The sequence below is a fragment of the Athene noctua genome, chromosome 2 (assembly GCF_965140245.1).
Source record: "Athene noctua chromosome 2, bAthNoc1.hap1.1, whole genome shotgun sequence".
Taxonomy (NCBI): domain Eukaryota; kingdom Metazoa; phylum Chordata; class Aves; order Strigiformes; family Strigidae; genus Athene; species Athene noctua.
Window position 1 is genome coordinate 50,490,050 of NC_134038.1, and position 15,809 is coordinate 50,505,858.

At 43.3% G+C, this 15,809-nt stretch overlaps 1 protein-coding gene across 4 annotated transcripts in view; it reads left to right on the plus strand.

Moving 5' to 3' along the window:
* KCTD1 (potassium channel tetramerization domain containing 1) overlaps nt 1-15,809 on the plus strand; it is a 102,986-nt gene that overhangs the window by 17,855 nt on the left and 69,322 nt on the right. Inside the window, exon 1 of one of the 4 annotated variants that reach the window (XM_074899038.1) lies at nt 14,992-15,211. The exons of 1 other annotated variant lie outside the window; for it this stretch is intronic. In XM_074899038.1, coding sequence (XP_074755139.1) covers nt 15,146-15,211 — 66 coding nt within the window. In that variant the 5' untranslated portion in view covers nt 14,992-15,145. Of the gene's footprint in view, nt 1-14,991; nt 15,212-15,664; nt 15,747-15,809 lie in introns of those variants that run through there. 2 more of the 4 variants (XM_074899041.1, XM_074899042.1) reach the window with 2 other exon arrangements.

Genomic DNA, 15,809 nt, shown 5'->3' on the forward strand with positions numbered 1-15,809 from the left:
GTCATGACCTGAAATACCAAGGCACTACGTGTAAAATAATGGCTCATCCTTGGCAGTAAAGTCAGGAATTATACACATTTTCAATATTCTGTAGGATTTTTGCTTCTTACCACTATGTAGTCTTAAAGAATATAACCTTTTTCAAAATCCCTACAGTACATCTGTGTATCCCTGCATTTTAGAGAATTGATATTATGTCCATAAGGCACAGGAGTTAATCCGTGTTAATCATTAACTGACTCCAGCACAATAGCATGTGAACACAAATTCTTTGTGGATATTGGACCTCATTGCTGTGTTCCCACTGGAGCAGCGACCTCACCATTTCAGCTTGTATTGTGTTAGTGCTGTCTAATACTGTGGAAATGGAGATACCAGGGGTTTTTAAACATGGTTATTTGAATTCTGTGTGCTTTAGTAGAGATTTTTTTGTCACATGATTTTGTAAGAGAAAAATTTGTACCATGTCACTCTAGTTCCTAAGATGGAAAACAGCCTCCACGATATGTCCAAGATCAAAGAAGTGATGCCCACTTGTAGCTGCACAGCCCTTGCGTGGTGGTGTTCTCATCAGAAAGGTGGCTTGTGTAGGTCATCTTCGCATCAGTGCAACTGTGACAATGGTAATGAGACTCTATCAGTACAGTTGTTGGTCAAAATAAAATGAGAACTCTTCCATTAATGAGTCACATTAATAAAACTGTCAAGGGTAGACAAGTCCTGAAATGGTAAAGAAAACCTAGTAACAGAGAATGGAAGGGACTTGGGAGGTCTTTCAGAATTCTGTAGTTGGTCATTTTGTGCTAGTTGATTAGCGGATTGCTGTAATTTCTTGTAGTGAATATTTGCTTTGTGACAGTTATATTTGATGAAGTGTTGGAGAGAATAAAGGAAAGTAAAGAAGAGCACCAGGCATTGCGTATCAGTTCTCTGGGTCATGGTGGTACAAGTTGAAAGAGGGGGCAGAGAAGAAGGGATGGTCTGAAAATAAACAGGAGGAAGAAAAAAAAGTGGAAGTTTGAGGCAGAAGAGAACAAATCAAGGAGTTACTTGTCAGCTGAGCTAAGTGAGAAGTGCCAAATACATGTCTGTAGACTGTTCCACCGTTCCCAGTGGAGCCCCCAAGCAAAGGTGCAAAGCAAAGTTTCAAATGTATTCCATCAATGCACTTTCCATCCCACAGTCTGTCCCCAGAGCCAGTTATCTACCCCCAGACATCCAACAGCCTTTCAGGAGCCCTGGTAGATGGCAAGAGGAGGGAGCATCTGAGGCCATGGTTTCTGTGTTTGAGAAGACTAATTTCCCTTCATTTAAGGATTTATCTTTTTCACAGTTCTAAGGATGACTGCTCAAATGTTCCTAATCGTGTGTGTGCTTGCCTGATGGGAAACGTGCAAGAGCATTTGGGGACCGTGGCTTTGGTACATGGCAAATGGCAATTAAGAGAACAAGATCTGCCTCTGGCAAATTAACCTCGCACAGAATTCTAGAGGGTTTTTTTTCACTGGTTTTGTATTGACGTGACTTTATTTGCTGAAATGCAGAAAACTGAGGTTATAATTTCAAAATGTGCGTGGGGATAGAGTCCTTCCCTGCCACGTGCACTTATTTTTCAGTCCTTTCCTACTCCTATTTGCCTAGGCATTGGCCTCCATCCTTTCCTATGTATTGCCTCTGATGTCTGACTCATTATGGCAACAAAGTATTGATGCCAGGCCCAGAAGCAGTACTTAAAAACCTGCTATTCTCTCTCTTTTGAGCTCAAAGTTAACCCAGTTTGTGGCAAATGAAAGAAATCCAAACATTTGGCACCTTGTCCATGCATCAGTTTGGAAACATACGACTTTTCTCCTCTGCTTTTCTGAGTCTCTTTCTATTTGACTAGGCTGTCATAAAGACCACTAACTCTAGGGTGTGGAGTTTAATGCTTTGAAAGGAAATGACTGGTTTATTGCATTCTTTCTTGGATTGCCAAGCCTCTTCCCTCACCTCCCAGTATATTTCCCAGTACCTCATATCCAGGAATGGACATTCTCGGATTTCAAAGGGAGAAACAGTCATCCTTAGCCCTTATGTTTGGGATAGAATGGATGTTGAATGGATAGGGCAGTGGGAGAAATGGAAGGCAGAACAGGACTTGAAAACAAATGCAATCTGAAAACTCAGAACCAGAAGTTAAGTGAATACTCCTAGACACACTGTTTAAAAAATAATCAAGGTTTTTTTCTCTTTCTTCACGCTTTGTTTGGGAACATCTTGTGGTCATGAATACTTGAGATTGTCAAGGACTGGGCAATGTTATACCCCAAAACTTGGAAGGACACATGGCTGAAAGCACAGAGATTCTCCTGCGCATGGTTAGATAGATGGATACTGCAGACTGCTGCAGTGCTTGGTGCCACCTTGAGGAGCATCATAGTTGTTTTGTGCCATATGTCAAGGTGATGAGTTGGAACCTCCTGAGGAGGCAGGCAGGGTTATACAAAAACAGAGGAACTTGGAGAAAGAGGGGGAGGATCACTGTGTCTTTCCCACAGATATTAGCACTGTCTGTTCAGCTGTTGGTATGCCCCCATAGGAACAATGGAGCATCCAGGGCTTCTCCTGGAGAAGTGTGGGAAGTCATCCATCCTGAGATACAATCACAGCTCGGAAGGGAAGGGGTTTTTCTCTTCTCCTGCTTTGAAGCTACCAGGCATGCAGTTTTTTCCTGCCAGTTTTCAAGGGATTGCAAAGGAGAAGAGACAAAGCAGGAGGAGATAGTAAAAGAGATGTTCTGGGTAGCTTTGCATATCAGCTCAGTGTATTATCTGCTCCACCTTTCCCTGTCTTTTATCTTCCCAATCCCCACTAATAGAAATCTAGGAAACAGTTAAGGCAGCTGGGCACGTACTTCTGCTCATTCCCAAAGGAAGACTAGGTGGTGGAGGAGAGGGTATGGGAGAAAGAACGTGGTGATTTGGAGAGAGTGAAGGACAGATGAGAAAAGGAAGCATTGTCTGAGCTGGGACTGATTTGCAGCATTTCTGTTACCTGGGTATGATGCACAAAGGAGAGGGGAGAAACTAGAGAGTCTCTTGTAGAAGAGCGCCAAGCCCAGGACATTATCAGCCAGTTTTACCAGCATGGTACTCAGCTGCCAAAAGTAGCATCAAAGGAGGAAAAGCAGAAGTGACCTAAGATAAAGTTCTCCACAGTTGGTTTTAAGCAGAGTAACAAAGAGAAACTAGTACATTTTGTAACCCTTTGGGGCTTGCAAAAAAGGCAAATGCAAGAAACCTTGATGTGTCTTAAAACCAGACGTTCACTTTCAGCCACCTTGGGGTGAAGTGACCCTGTCTGCCAGTGGCAACACTTGCATGACCTTTGCAAGACATGTGTTGCTTGGGACCACTGTCTAGAGTCCTTATCAGTGTCCCAGGAGAAATCCTCTCTTGCTTCTGAAGGTACAGAAAATTTACTTAGGCTTTGATTGTGACTCCAGCAGTTTGACTTGAGAGAAGGTTGCTGGAGGTTTTTAACAGAGCTGATCTGAGGTTCTAGCAACACAAAAGCTGCTGAGGGCAGCAGATTGCCTTGAGGAACAAATCAGCTCTAGCCCCAGTTCTATGTCACCTATGCCAGAGCCCTAGAAAATGCTGCTCCTGCAGCTGCTTGCACCAATGGAGAGTCACTGCTGGGAGGGAAAAGAGTCAAGATCCCACCTCTTATCAGCTGTGAGCTGAAAGAAGTCTGGTTCTACAGCACCCTTTTTCTGGCTCTGTGACATCTGTCCCATCCCTTTTCTGTGTCAGATGTGCTCTGTCCCTGGACCCTGTCCACTGCTGCTTCTTCACTAGGACAGCAGAGTTCAAATTTAGTTGTGCTACTGAGAAGTGTTCACCTCTTCTGGGTATAGAGCTCATGAACATGTTTTTATGTGCCCAAGGATCATAGATGGATCAGGACTATGGGAATGCTCCCACCGTGACTCTTTCTATCCACTGGGACTTCTGATGGGAAGAAGCTGCAGACAGCCAGACCACATCTTCTTCTATTAAATGCTTCTCTCAGCAAAGTATAGGATGAATTGCACACAGTTTGGCAACAGGATGGCTTTAGGGCTATAAAGGTTCAGATAATTGCCAACAGACTTAAGGGGTATGCAGGGATTGTTGGAGGAGAACACAACCTGAGTGGGAGTAATTTCAGAACCATTTCATATTCTCTTGTAGTCCAACTCTAGCCTCCCACCTTTTCCTGTTATTCACCATCGTTCCAGCTTATTTTCCTCGGTTAGCCCATCCCATCCCTGATATCCTGATACCAGATCTTCTCTGATACAGCTGTGACAGCAGTTCAAAAGGAACTAGACAGGATGCTAATGGAGGAAATAGCCATCTGTTTGGTCTAGATTTCGGGGGGCGTGTTTGTGGTCATTATTTGAGAGGAATGCCCATGGTGAAATTGTACTTCTATTTGTTATGACCTTGTAAGTCATCATGTGTCGCACTTGTTGTCATGAGTCCAAGATGAGCTCCCCCTGATATTGCTGGTTTTGAAAACATGGTGGGATTTCTAGAGTTCCTGCTCTCTCCTAGAAAATCTTTGCGACTGAGCTGTCTATTAACAGGGAAACATTAAGGTCTCACATATATCATTAGGGCACAGCAGCAGTCTTGGCATCCTTGATGTTTAGTGAGAATGTCCTTTAAAAATCTAATAGTAAGTTGAATGATGGTTGACTACACAGAACAAGGGGACTTCCTATTTCTTCCATGAGGAAACAAAGCCAAATATGTGATGCAGATTATTCTACTGGAAAGTCTTCAGCTCTTGTGCCCAGATTACTAATATTTTCCCCCAAGGTGTATACAGCTTGCAGCGAGTACAAACAGTGTGGCATGGATCACCACAAACTCTCAGATGACTGCAAACAGCTGAGACTGAATTTGCCTTTCCCCGGTCTATTTACTAAGCCTTAGTCTGTTGACAGATTCAACAGAGTCAACCCAGACTGTGTCAGACTCTTCATGGTACGATGCAAAAGAAAAGGTGCAACCAGTGGTCTTAGATTCAGGGTGTTCTCTGTTCTTGCTTTTGGGGTGCTTCTTGGAGTACTTTGAAGTATTAGGTGCTTTGTAACAATAGGTGATTTCCACATGACAAATGTGTCCTCTTCATTATCCAGCCAAGTGTCTTCAAACTGGTTATATCAATGCAATTACTCCCCATTTCTGCTACTGTTCCGTTGATTCAGTGACATTTTAGATACACTTGAGGGAAAAGATCCTCCTTTAGCACTGTGTAAAACTCTTGTGGCATCCAAGACAGAAGTTTTATTAACTGTTTTTGTTTGTTTCCTTATTTATAATAGTTTATTTTCAGTCTAGGTGATTTTTTGTTTTGGTTTGGTTTTTTTTATTCCAGTTTAAAACATATCCAAAGTTGTAGAACATTCACTACATTTTTTGGTTGTTTCATGTCTTTGTGCAAAGCAGAAGAAATTGAGAGGAATGGTTCTCTCTCTGAGGTTAAAATGAAGGGTAAACCCTTCATATAGACAAGTGCTAGCTTGCCTACTGCCTATTCAAATAATCATTTATGCATAGGACTTTGAGAAACTACTCTAGGGCCAGTATTTACCACCTTTCATTCAAAAATATATTATTACTGATGTACTATGTGGAGGAGACCTGCATAATACAAATATCACAGTGCTTATTATGATGAAAAATGTTGTTTGACTTCTCTGAAGCTTTCAGGGGGTGAAAACTCCTCTTACTTTTTTATTTCAAAATTTTCCTATTGACCAGCAGATAAAAAAGTAAAAATACTATAAGCTTGCAGTATGACTCCACTAACATATCCAAAAATATTGAAAAAGTATTGATTTGGTTTAGGTATATTTGTTGTTTTAACAACGGTCACCCAACTCTAGATAAAGCCTGAGAGACAGGACAGCCCTTCAGAGACCGTGCGCAAAACCAGCATTCAGCAGCCTGTCCCTCGGGTGGGCTTCTTAGCAGGACACTGAAGGGGGGCAGTGGCATTTGTCCATGGCGTTAGGGAGAACCTTTATGAAAGCTTAGAGTTTGTGGTCAGAAGGCATGAAGAAATGGAGACCTAACAGAGTTAGAGGTGGTTGTGTAGCTTCTCTGTATTACTGGTACTACTGCTGAGAGCTGAAACGCAACATGACTTCCCAAAATAGTACCAGGCTTCTTGGGCCTCCCAGAGCTTTAGAGCCAGGCAGAGAGGCACCCATGCAAGGGGCAAACTTCTCGTTCTGTTGGGCAGCCAAAAAGCCTCTGGGCTTCTACTCTCCATACAACACTATTTCAGCAGCACCAGTAGGTGAGGTTGATTATAAAAATCCTGGGTGGACAGGTTAGCCCTTGAGTGACCCACCACATGTTTCTGCCATCATGTATCATCAGAATCATTTTCCTGTAAGATTTTGGTTGTGGCCAGTGCCAGGAAGCACAGAGGGCAGGTTCAAGCAGTTTTCCTGTCCATGGGTGCTAATTAGTGCTGTTGATCTCAGTGGTACATCAGAGTTTTTCTAGTTTATTCAGCAGCATGTGGGGTTCTCTCTACCTGGTCCTGATTAGCCCAGGCACTAGTGGCCAAACTGGAATTCAGAAAACAAAATCCTGTCCTTCCCTGTTTGGTATCTGACAAGTTAATTTGAAGTGATGGGTTAACAAATTGAATCTAGAACTTCCTTTCAAATACAGTGCCCATCCCAAAAACATTACAAATTAATCCAGATACTTTGATCCCTTTAGCTTCACCAACAAAGCTCCTGTAATTCTGCCTCTCCGCTTTATGTATGACTGAGTTTCCTAAGTTCTTAAACACCACTACTTTCTGATGGAATAAAACCAGTTCTTAGAGAATACTGCTAAACATTTTAGCGTAAGCCAAGCCCAGTATATCACAGAACAAAAGAAAAGCTTTAAAATTTGGGAACTCCAGTTAAAATAGAAGAACTAAGCTGATTAAATGCTGTATCTAGAGTTGGACAGAACAATCCAACTGTAACTAGCTGAAAATGCAGTGAAATAGCAGGAGGTTTTGGTAGAAGTATCCTGAAAGTAACATCTCGCTAGTTTTACAGGGGAAAAAAAATGTGGTACAGAGTATGTAAAGCACAGAAAAGATGTATTTTCCTTCACTCTTCTACCAGTGTGCCAGAAAGACCGAAGGTCAGGTTTTCAGAAGCACGCTATGTTCACTAACTCTAATTTAATTATCTACATAAGCAGCCATGTTTGCAAATGGCTAAGCACCAAGCAGCTCCCATGGAAACCATATCAGGTGCAAGCGTGTTTAAAAGTACAGCAGCCTTAAATACCTATACAACAGTTTTTGAATGCAGAGACCTAATAATCAGAACAAAGTTACTAGTTCTGAGAACACAAAGAAATCTGGATATTAATTTCTTGAAGTAGTTCCTTGTGATTCTTTGGCTCTTCTAAACATACTGCCAAAGAGGTGGCAAAAATGGCTTGTGTAGGATTTGGATGGTGATTTTCTTATAAAGAAATCTTGAGGGGAAAAGAAGTCAGTAATTTAGAGACTTGTCCAGAAAACCAAGTTACCGGCTCAGTTCTCAAAGTCAAGTTTATCTGAGAAATCCCAGGAGTGCCAACCACCAATCTTTAGAATAAGAAGCGTGTCTTAAAAATCACGGGCATTTCTTCTTCCTAAAATTTCAAAACTGTGGTTCTCCACCTGATTTCCAGGATTTTACAGAGCAGTAATTCAAAGTTTCAAATTTATCTTCCAAATTTTCAACCCCTCCATTCCAGCATATGGAGGGGGAAACTCCAAACCCACAAAGTTTAATGAGGCTGTGAGATTTGGCAACCCTGCTATCAAGATGTTACTGTCAAGGCTAAATCTGTAGGAATGACTTTGAAATAAAGGCCCTATTATCTCTCACCAGCTCTTCAAACTATCCATCCCCCAAGAAACTTCGCAATTGGAATAGGATGCCGGGCTGTTTGGAAAGAGATTAAATTGTTCACAGCTGCCTGGGAATTAACAAATTTCCTCCTCTTTACGGTGGAATGCAGTATATTTCTGAGCCAGGTGGAGGATACCATGTGAGGTTCTTGTAGGACCTGGAGTTGGCACAGAGAACAACATTTTCAAGTCTGCACATATATCTGAGTTACCAGGGCTCAATAATAATTTTCTGGCAGATTAGTCCTGCCCTACAGCAGGTTTCTATGATCACTAAAGCCAGAATGAAAGCAATGGGTCTGGATTTCACACTTTACATCCTTCCACACTGAAGCTTTGATTTTTAAAACGGCTTTTTTTCTTTTGACACCAATCAGCAAGAACGAGTCTGACAATACACAGGTAAACAGCAGAGTAAACTGTAGAGACAGGCCCATAACAGGCTAAGTGACACACTCATAACTTGGAGGAAATTATTCAGAATAACTTGATAAACCTTTGCCAAGATTGCTAATGGAGAGATCACGCACTGCAAATTGCAAATGTGACCTTGTTTTGTCCAAGGCGAAAGAAGAGCTTATGATTTTTTTTCTTGCTTATTCTAACAATGCTCATTGATCCCAAAACTCAGGGTTTTACTAGCAAATAACAGTTCAGTCCATGAATGCGCAATGTGATGGCTCTGAGGGGTTTTTAAATTATTTTTATTTATTTAATGACACCTTCAGTTCTGTGAAAAGGAACTGAATTTTAGCCTTGACCTTCAAATAGGGAAAATTTTAATCAAGCCCAGCTTAATCTTTCATGGATAGAAAAAGGCAAGGCTATTCAAAGCAAGGTACAACTCAGGGATAGACAAAAAAGTTTTGCACTTAAGCAGCTGTAGACATGGGGTTTTTTTAAATGCCAAACTCTAACAAAATACTGATGCTTACCAGCTGTTAGAAGGTATTTTTAATGTGTTTTAGTATTACCTGATACTGAAAAAACAGGAGAAGTGCATCCAATGCATCCAGTCTTTTTCACTAAACTTTGTAAGCTTTCTTTACTTTGTCTCTGAATCATTTCAGTTTTCCTCCTTTTCCCTCTGTAACTTAAAATACAACAAAATACAGGTGCAAACTGCAACAAGACCTTTCAGGCCTCTTTTACTTCATGGTCTCTGGCTTTAAGCCTCAAATGAAAGTGCTGACAATATCCTGAAGATTTTCCCCCAGTTTTTACCTGAAATCACATACACTAGCAACATTTAGTTTGTGAATGTGCTTTTGCATAAAGGACCAGTCGAATCAAAATCAGCACACGGGGTTTTTTTATCTATTAATATTCTGCCACATGTTCTACCACTTTTTCCTTGATATGAATCAAACCATGCTCTGATAAACGACCTGACAGGGGCTGGTGGTAAACATGCTACACTTTTTTATCCCTGTACTCTTCTTCCATATGACCTATGAATTTATTCCCTTCTACTCAAATGCTGCTTTACAAGTTAGTGCAATCTGAGATGCAAAATTTATTGAAGTAGTTTCTGTGTGTTTAGATCTCACATGATAACTATAGATGCTTTAGCATCTCACACATTGAGAAGGGAATGTTGCATTCTATTATTAGGGCCAGAAAACATAATGATTTTAAAGATGGTTTAAAAGAAAATAGGTGCAAAATTTGCACAGGTCAGATTTGCCAACATGTCAAACACAAGGGGGGAGAATGAAGGGAGGGCATACAAAAATTAGAGAGTTGTGTTTAATTGTAAGTTACTGTTTCAGCAGCAGAAAAGTGGTTCTGGGTGACAACCTGAGAGGGTCTCTGACACTGTTTAACAGTATGGTTACACTCTCTGTGGGCTTTGTTTGAACTCACCCAGTTTTAAAGTTGCTTAAATTGGGTTTGTGTCAACCCAGCTGAGATAACTCAATTGAGAAAAGAAAATCCAAGTAGACAGGCCATTGGTGCTGGGGTTTTTGCTACATAAATACCTGAAAAGGAATTTCCAAATTCACTATGACACAGACATAATACTGCTGGAAAAGGGGAATAATCAGTTTATTTCAGTCACTAAGTCAAAACAAAAGTATATTGACAGTGAATTTGTGGTATAAAGAGGCATTAAAGCCACTAGCCGACGGTCAGAGGAAGATTCCCTTTTCCAGGCTGTGCTGAAGGCCAGCTGTTGCCCTGTCCCTCGAGGACCCCCAGCTCTGAGAAAAGCCTGGCGTGAATAAGTTTGTGGGATGTAAAGCCCTACTTCTGGCCTTGCGCAGGAATCAGCACGCCTTGTGGCAATACAGAAACTTTGGGTCACACAATGGGGATGGAAAAAGTAAACAAGATAGAATCCATACAGTACAGAAACAAGATGGAAAGTGTGTTGTGTACAACAGAGTCTCATTACATTACATCTTTCTGCGTTAAATTGTAAGGACTCAGGGTTTTTTCTCCCCTTTTTCTTAACAGAATATTTAAGGAGACTTCTCAGCCAAACCCTGTTTTCATAAACCCCTCTCTGCATTTCTAGAGTTCATCCATCCCAGTATGACTTCCAGCCTGAGCTTTTAGTTCTAAATAAATTTTTATTGAAAGATTATGAACAGAAAGTAGGATTTCAAGAACTCCATATCCAATACAGCATTAATTTATGCTTTATTATATAGTACTAAAAACACTGTATAAGGTGAAAACTTGTACTTACACAGACCTACAACACCTATAAACAAGGCTTTGTGGTTTCACAGGGATCTGTCTTTGGAGGTTCCTTTCTCAAGTTACTGGCTCAGTCCTTCTAAATTTCCCTCACCTCCATGTAGAATTTATGGACCTATTTGAGAAGGACTAAAACTAACTCAAATTATCAGCCTGGATGGAAAGAGCTTTTTTCTCTCCATGGAAGATAAACGTTATGCCACTAACATGCCAGGTTGCCTGGTGTCAGTAGTTCATAGAAACGACTGGACAACTGCTGGAGCACCTATAACCAGCTACTGTTGTGCCCCACAGAACAGTCAATTTGTTTCAAGTGCCCTCATCACCGCAGAAGCAAAGACAAAGCATAAACTGAAACACAGCTAAATAAAACATTAATATAGCTCCTGGCAATTTACCTCCAGCACATTTTAAAAGACCCTTAAAACCTTTATGCAGTGCAATGCAATTTATTACCTGTCTCTCTCCAAGCTGTCTGACAATGTAGCTCTTCTATATTTTTGGAAGCAAAAATGCTCCAGCTGCCTGTCACTGAAAATAACGATGATTCACGAAGCCTTGACTTTTAATTTGCCAAGCACTAAAACCGTGCTTTCTTATGAAGATGATGACTCAGGGGTTTTCTGGTTTGTTTTGAAAAAGGAGTAATCAGGAAACAAATCATGGCCTCAGCAACAAAAATATTGCTTTTGTAAAAGAAAAAAAAAAAAAAAGAAGTCAAATGAATAACGGCAAATACCTGCGGGAAAAAAAATATGAGCGTACTTTGGAAATACGCTTTCGAATGACACCATGGAACTTTGTGAGGGGGCTGGTTTGATGCTGCCTTCACGTTTCACAATGTGTCGGTCGTAGCTGGTGCTTTGATATGTGCAACTACCACTAACATTTCATAATATGACAATCTAAGAGGTGAAATAGCTTTTGTATTTTAAAATTCATTAAGAACAGCTGCAACTTAGTGCTGATGGATGCATCATTACTTTCCTAAATCAATGTCTCCTTTGTTGAGTTACATAAAGCCGTTTCATCACCATGCAGACAGGAGACACTAATCTAAAAAAGAAAATTTTAAAATAAAAGAGATTTAAAATCTATCATAGCACATTATGTGTCAGCATCAGCTGTCCCTAGTATCAAGAAGTAATGAAAAAACTAGAAATATCATATACACAAGTAAAAGAGTAAAATAAAAATGGAATTAGCATTTTGAAGTGACAGTTCTGAAATGCTAAAAAAGCTTATCTCAAAACTGCATGACTCTGGGTGGGAGAAGGATTTCTAGGACATGCTTTTTCCCTGAGTGAATTTTTCAAGAGTCCCAAGTGTTATTTGCCTTCTAGTTCTGTAGTGTCAATATGTATTTCTCATACCCATTTCCACTTAGCCTGCTTCTACAGCAAAAATATCTTGCATTTAGAAAATATATTAACACATTTTAAGAACGTGTTTATTGCATTTAAACTAACAATAAAAGTGTACATGGAACAAAAGCTGTTTTCTTAAAAAGATGCCATGTGGTCAGCCTTAGGGTTAACCAACAAGCTTGTTTTAGGCACTGGTTCTTAAAATCTTTTCTGAATGCCTAGACTGAATCTTGGGGAGCAAACAAGCCCGGTGGATTTTTCTTTCCTTCTTGGCTTTTGGGGGATATTCCTGTTTAGTTTCTCATGAAACTTCATGATGAAACACCTACTAAGAAATACCAAACCAGAAAGGCTTAGGGGCTGTAAGTGAAATAACCACTTACAGAGGCTACAGGAGAAATAGCCTGTGTCAGTCTAAAGGAGAATAAGGCTGCAGAGAGCTTTAGCACAATAGTCAGATTGTCAGAGAGCGTGGCTCTAGCAAGCTCTGTGCTTGCCAGGAGCAAGACTGGAGGCCAGGGGGAAGAGTAGTGAGAAGAAGAAGTGAGGAAAAGCCTGAAACTATTTGGTAATGTGGTTTCAATCATTACCTTTATTGTAAACCAACTGACTCGTGGAGAAGGGTTTTTTGTTTTGGTTTTTAACCTGGCATGCTAATTATGTGGCCTATGAACTGATCTCCAGGTATACCCAAGGAAGGATAATCCGGTCTAGCGTTGCAACCTTAGTGGGGCAGGTGTGTTATTAGTGTTCTGTGGGTATTACATCTTCTTTACTGACAGCAGTAATAAAACATATTCTCCAAGTGTGGACAGGACCTATATTAGAATCAGCCTCAAACCTTGAGTCCTAGGGGAGAATGCTCTCTATGCCTGTGCGGAGCTCTCGGCAGGATAAAACTCCGATTAGTGACGTGGAGGGTGGAGTGGATGTAAGTTTAATGTTATTACGCCAACTTGCATTAGACAACCTTGTGCAACTCTGGCAGTTTCAGAATGCAATTCGATTACCTTGTCTAACCTGAGAGCTTGAACAGTAGGATTTAAACTTTTGGAATACAACTGGCTAGGCTAAATGTCATCTTTAGGAATGTAGACAGATAGGTAAGTTAACATATATATATGCGATTAACCTATATATGTGTATATACACATGCACACACATACATGCATATAGGTTATACAGGTATATATACCTTATGCGGATGTCTTGCCAGTTATGGGCACCTGCAGCACTCTAAACACCTCACTTGCTACTCTCTCAATTCCCCCTGGCTGCTGAAGTGCTTCCAATTGATGTGTGTAATATGGATGCTCCATATACATTTTTCCCCTCCAACCTCACTGCAAGTTCTTTATGTCCTTTATACTTAATATTAGTATACTGGGCTCCATATTCATCTCCAAGTCTGTCAACATAGTTCACCTCCTGTAATCAGGAAATGGTGATTAAATGAACATTCAAGTACAGAAGCTGTCAACCTGGTGTTCGTCTTTTTTAAAGTTAAAAAAACCAAATGTTCAATTACCTTTTGCACTCCTGTGACTCTGAAAAGCTCCTCTTAAAAAAAGAAAGTGGCTTCATCTCTTCTACAATCTTAAGACAGGATTAAGCTCAAAGGTCAATGCCAATCATGTCATTTTTAGCATTTATAGGAAGAATAAGGAAAAAAAGATCTTCATCGAGAAGCTTGTCTGGGGTGTTTAGATTTTAACCACAACAAGGTCTTCTTGCTTTTAGCTCTGTTTCTGCATCTGGTCCATCATTGGAAGATCTTTGAGACTTTGTTTCAGGACTGGGTTGCAGATAGCATATGATAGGGGGAAAAAAAAAAAAAAAAAGTTATTCTCTTTATGTGCATAGGAAAAAAATTTCTAGAATGTATATATATGCCATCAACCTAAGAGGGAGCATAATCTGCTCTCGAACTACAGAGTGAGCACAACTTTAGCACATGCAACAACTTTGACCTCTGTATAATTACTCGAGGTTTACATCAACGTAACAGTGCTGGGTTTCTTTCCAATTATTTTCTGGAGTAGCAGGCTCTCTTCCTGGAATGCTTATGTGTTTCAAATTGGCCTAATTTGCTCAACAAGTTGCGCATCCCTTCTCTGGGATCCCACGATTGCCTGGACTGGACGGACAGTGAGAGCTGGGGCTGGCCCGGACGCCCCGTCGGTGGCCGCAGGCCTCTGTCCCAGGGCCAGCCCCGGGGCTCGGCGCTGCCCGCCACCGGCACCGAGCCCCCCCTCCCCGTACCCCCTAGGCAACCACCACAGCGGGGCCCCGCGCTGAGCAATTGCCTACGGATGAGTAAGCACCAAATGTGGTAACTCAGGCCAGCAGCTCTGCAATTAAGGCTATAATTTTAGGTGTAGCCAGTAGTCGTAATGAATATTTATTTCAACGTACGAAATAAGAGAAAATGCCTAGCAAGGTGGCTTGGGGAGGCGTCGGGGGTAGTTTGCGTTGTGTTGTGCGGGTGCTACTGTCGGGGAGCTGGTGAGACACGGCCGCCTCATCCCCTCCTGTCCTGGCGCGGGTGGGACAGGCTCCCTCGCCCGCGGTGCGGGGCCGCAGGGCTTGTGTCCCCCCCTTCCTCCGCCCGAGCCCAGCCCCGCAGAGGACCCTTCCCGGGGAAGGCAGAGTAAGGAGGGTGCAGCGAGGCGGCTGCCAGCCGCGCCGCTGGGTACGGCTTCCTCGGGAAGAGACGGGGGGAGGCGCGGAGCCGGCGGAGGGCAGGGCCGAGGCTCCGCGCCCCCCCCCCGGCCTCCTCGGGGGCTCCCTTCTGCGAAATCCCCCGCAGGGCGGCCTCGCTGGGTCCGGGTCTGAACCCCCGCGCTCTCTGGTGTGGGCTGCGGGAGTCCCCTCGGGTTTTGCCCCGTCGCTGCAGGGGGCAGCTGAGGAAGAAAGCGGGTGCGCTGGGAGGCAGCGGCGGCACGGGGGGCCCAGGTCCCTCCGGCTGCCCTAAGCTCTGCCGCCCCAGCGAGCCAGAGGGCGGCCCGGGGCGCGCGTCAGCCCCGAGTCCTTATTTCTCCCTCGCCGGGGTTCCCGCAAGCCAAGCGAGCGCCGCGGCTACCAACCGGCTGTTGCCGGGCGGACTCCGAGCCGCACGGATGCAAAGCCCTCGGCGTCCGTCTCCTCCCGAGACCCTCGACCAAAATCCAGGCGCCCGCCTAAAGGTGCGAGGCCGTCGGCGGGCGATGCCGCGGGGGTCCCGCCGGCGGGAACCGGGTGCGCCCCGGCAGCGTCCCGTCGAGGGCTGAGCCGCGCTGCCGGACGAGCACAGCACGAGGTTTTGGGGTGGTTTTTGGTTTGGGTTGGGGTTTGTTTGGGTTTTGGTTTTTGTTGTGTTTGGTTTTTTTTCCCCCGTTCTGGATTGTGTTTTTTTTTCTTTTTCTGTTTGTTTATAAGTTACTGTGAAATGAGGACGTGCGAGGGTTGAGGAGGTGCGAGGCGTGCCGAGCTCCGTCCCAGCTGCTTGGTGGCGGTCCATCCCTAACGAAAGAGCCGCTACACACACGGAGCGCTGTTTGGGTTTGGGGTTTTTTTGGTTTTGTTTGGGTTTTTTTTTCGGGGATGGGGAGGCGGGACGGGTGCCGGGAGCGGGGGGGAACCGTCGGGTCGGGGCGGACGCCGGCCCGGCGGTTCCCCCCCGGCTCCTGGCGCCCATCTCCGTTGCTCGACGGGACGGACCCGAGGTGAGCGGCGGGCGCGGTAAGTACCGCTCCCTTCCCCGCGGTCCCCCCGCGTAGCGCGGCTCTGCCTCCTCCCCATCCA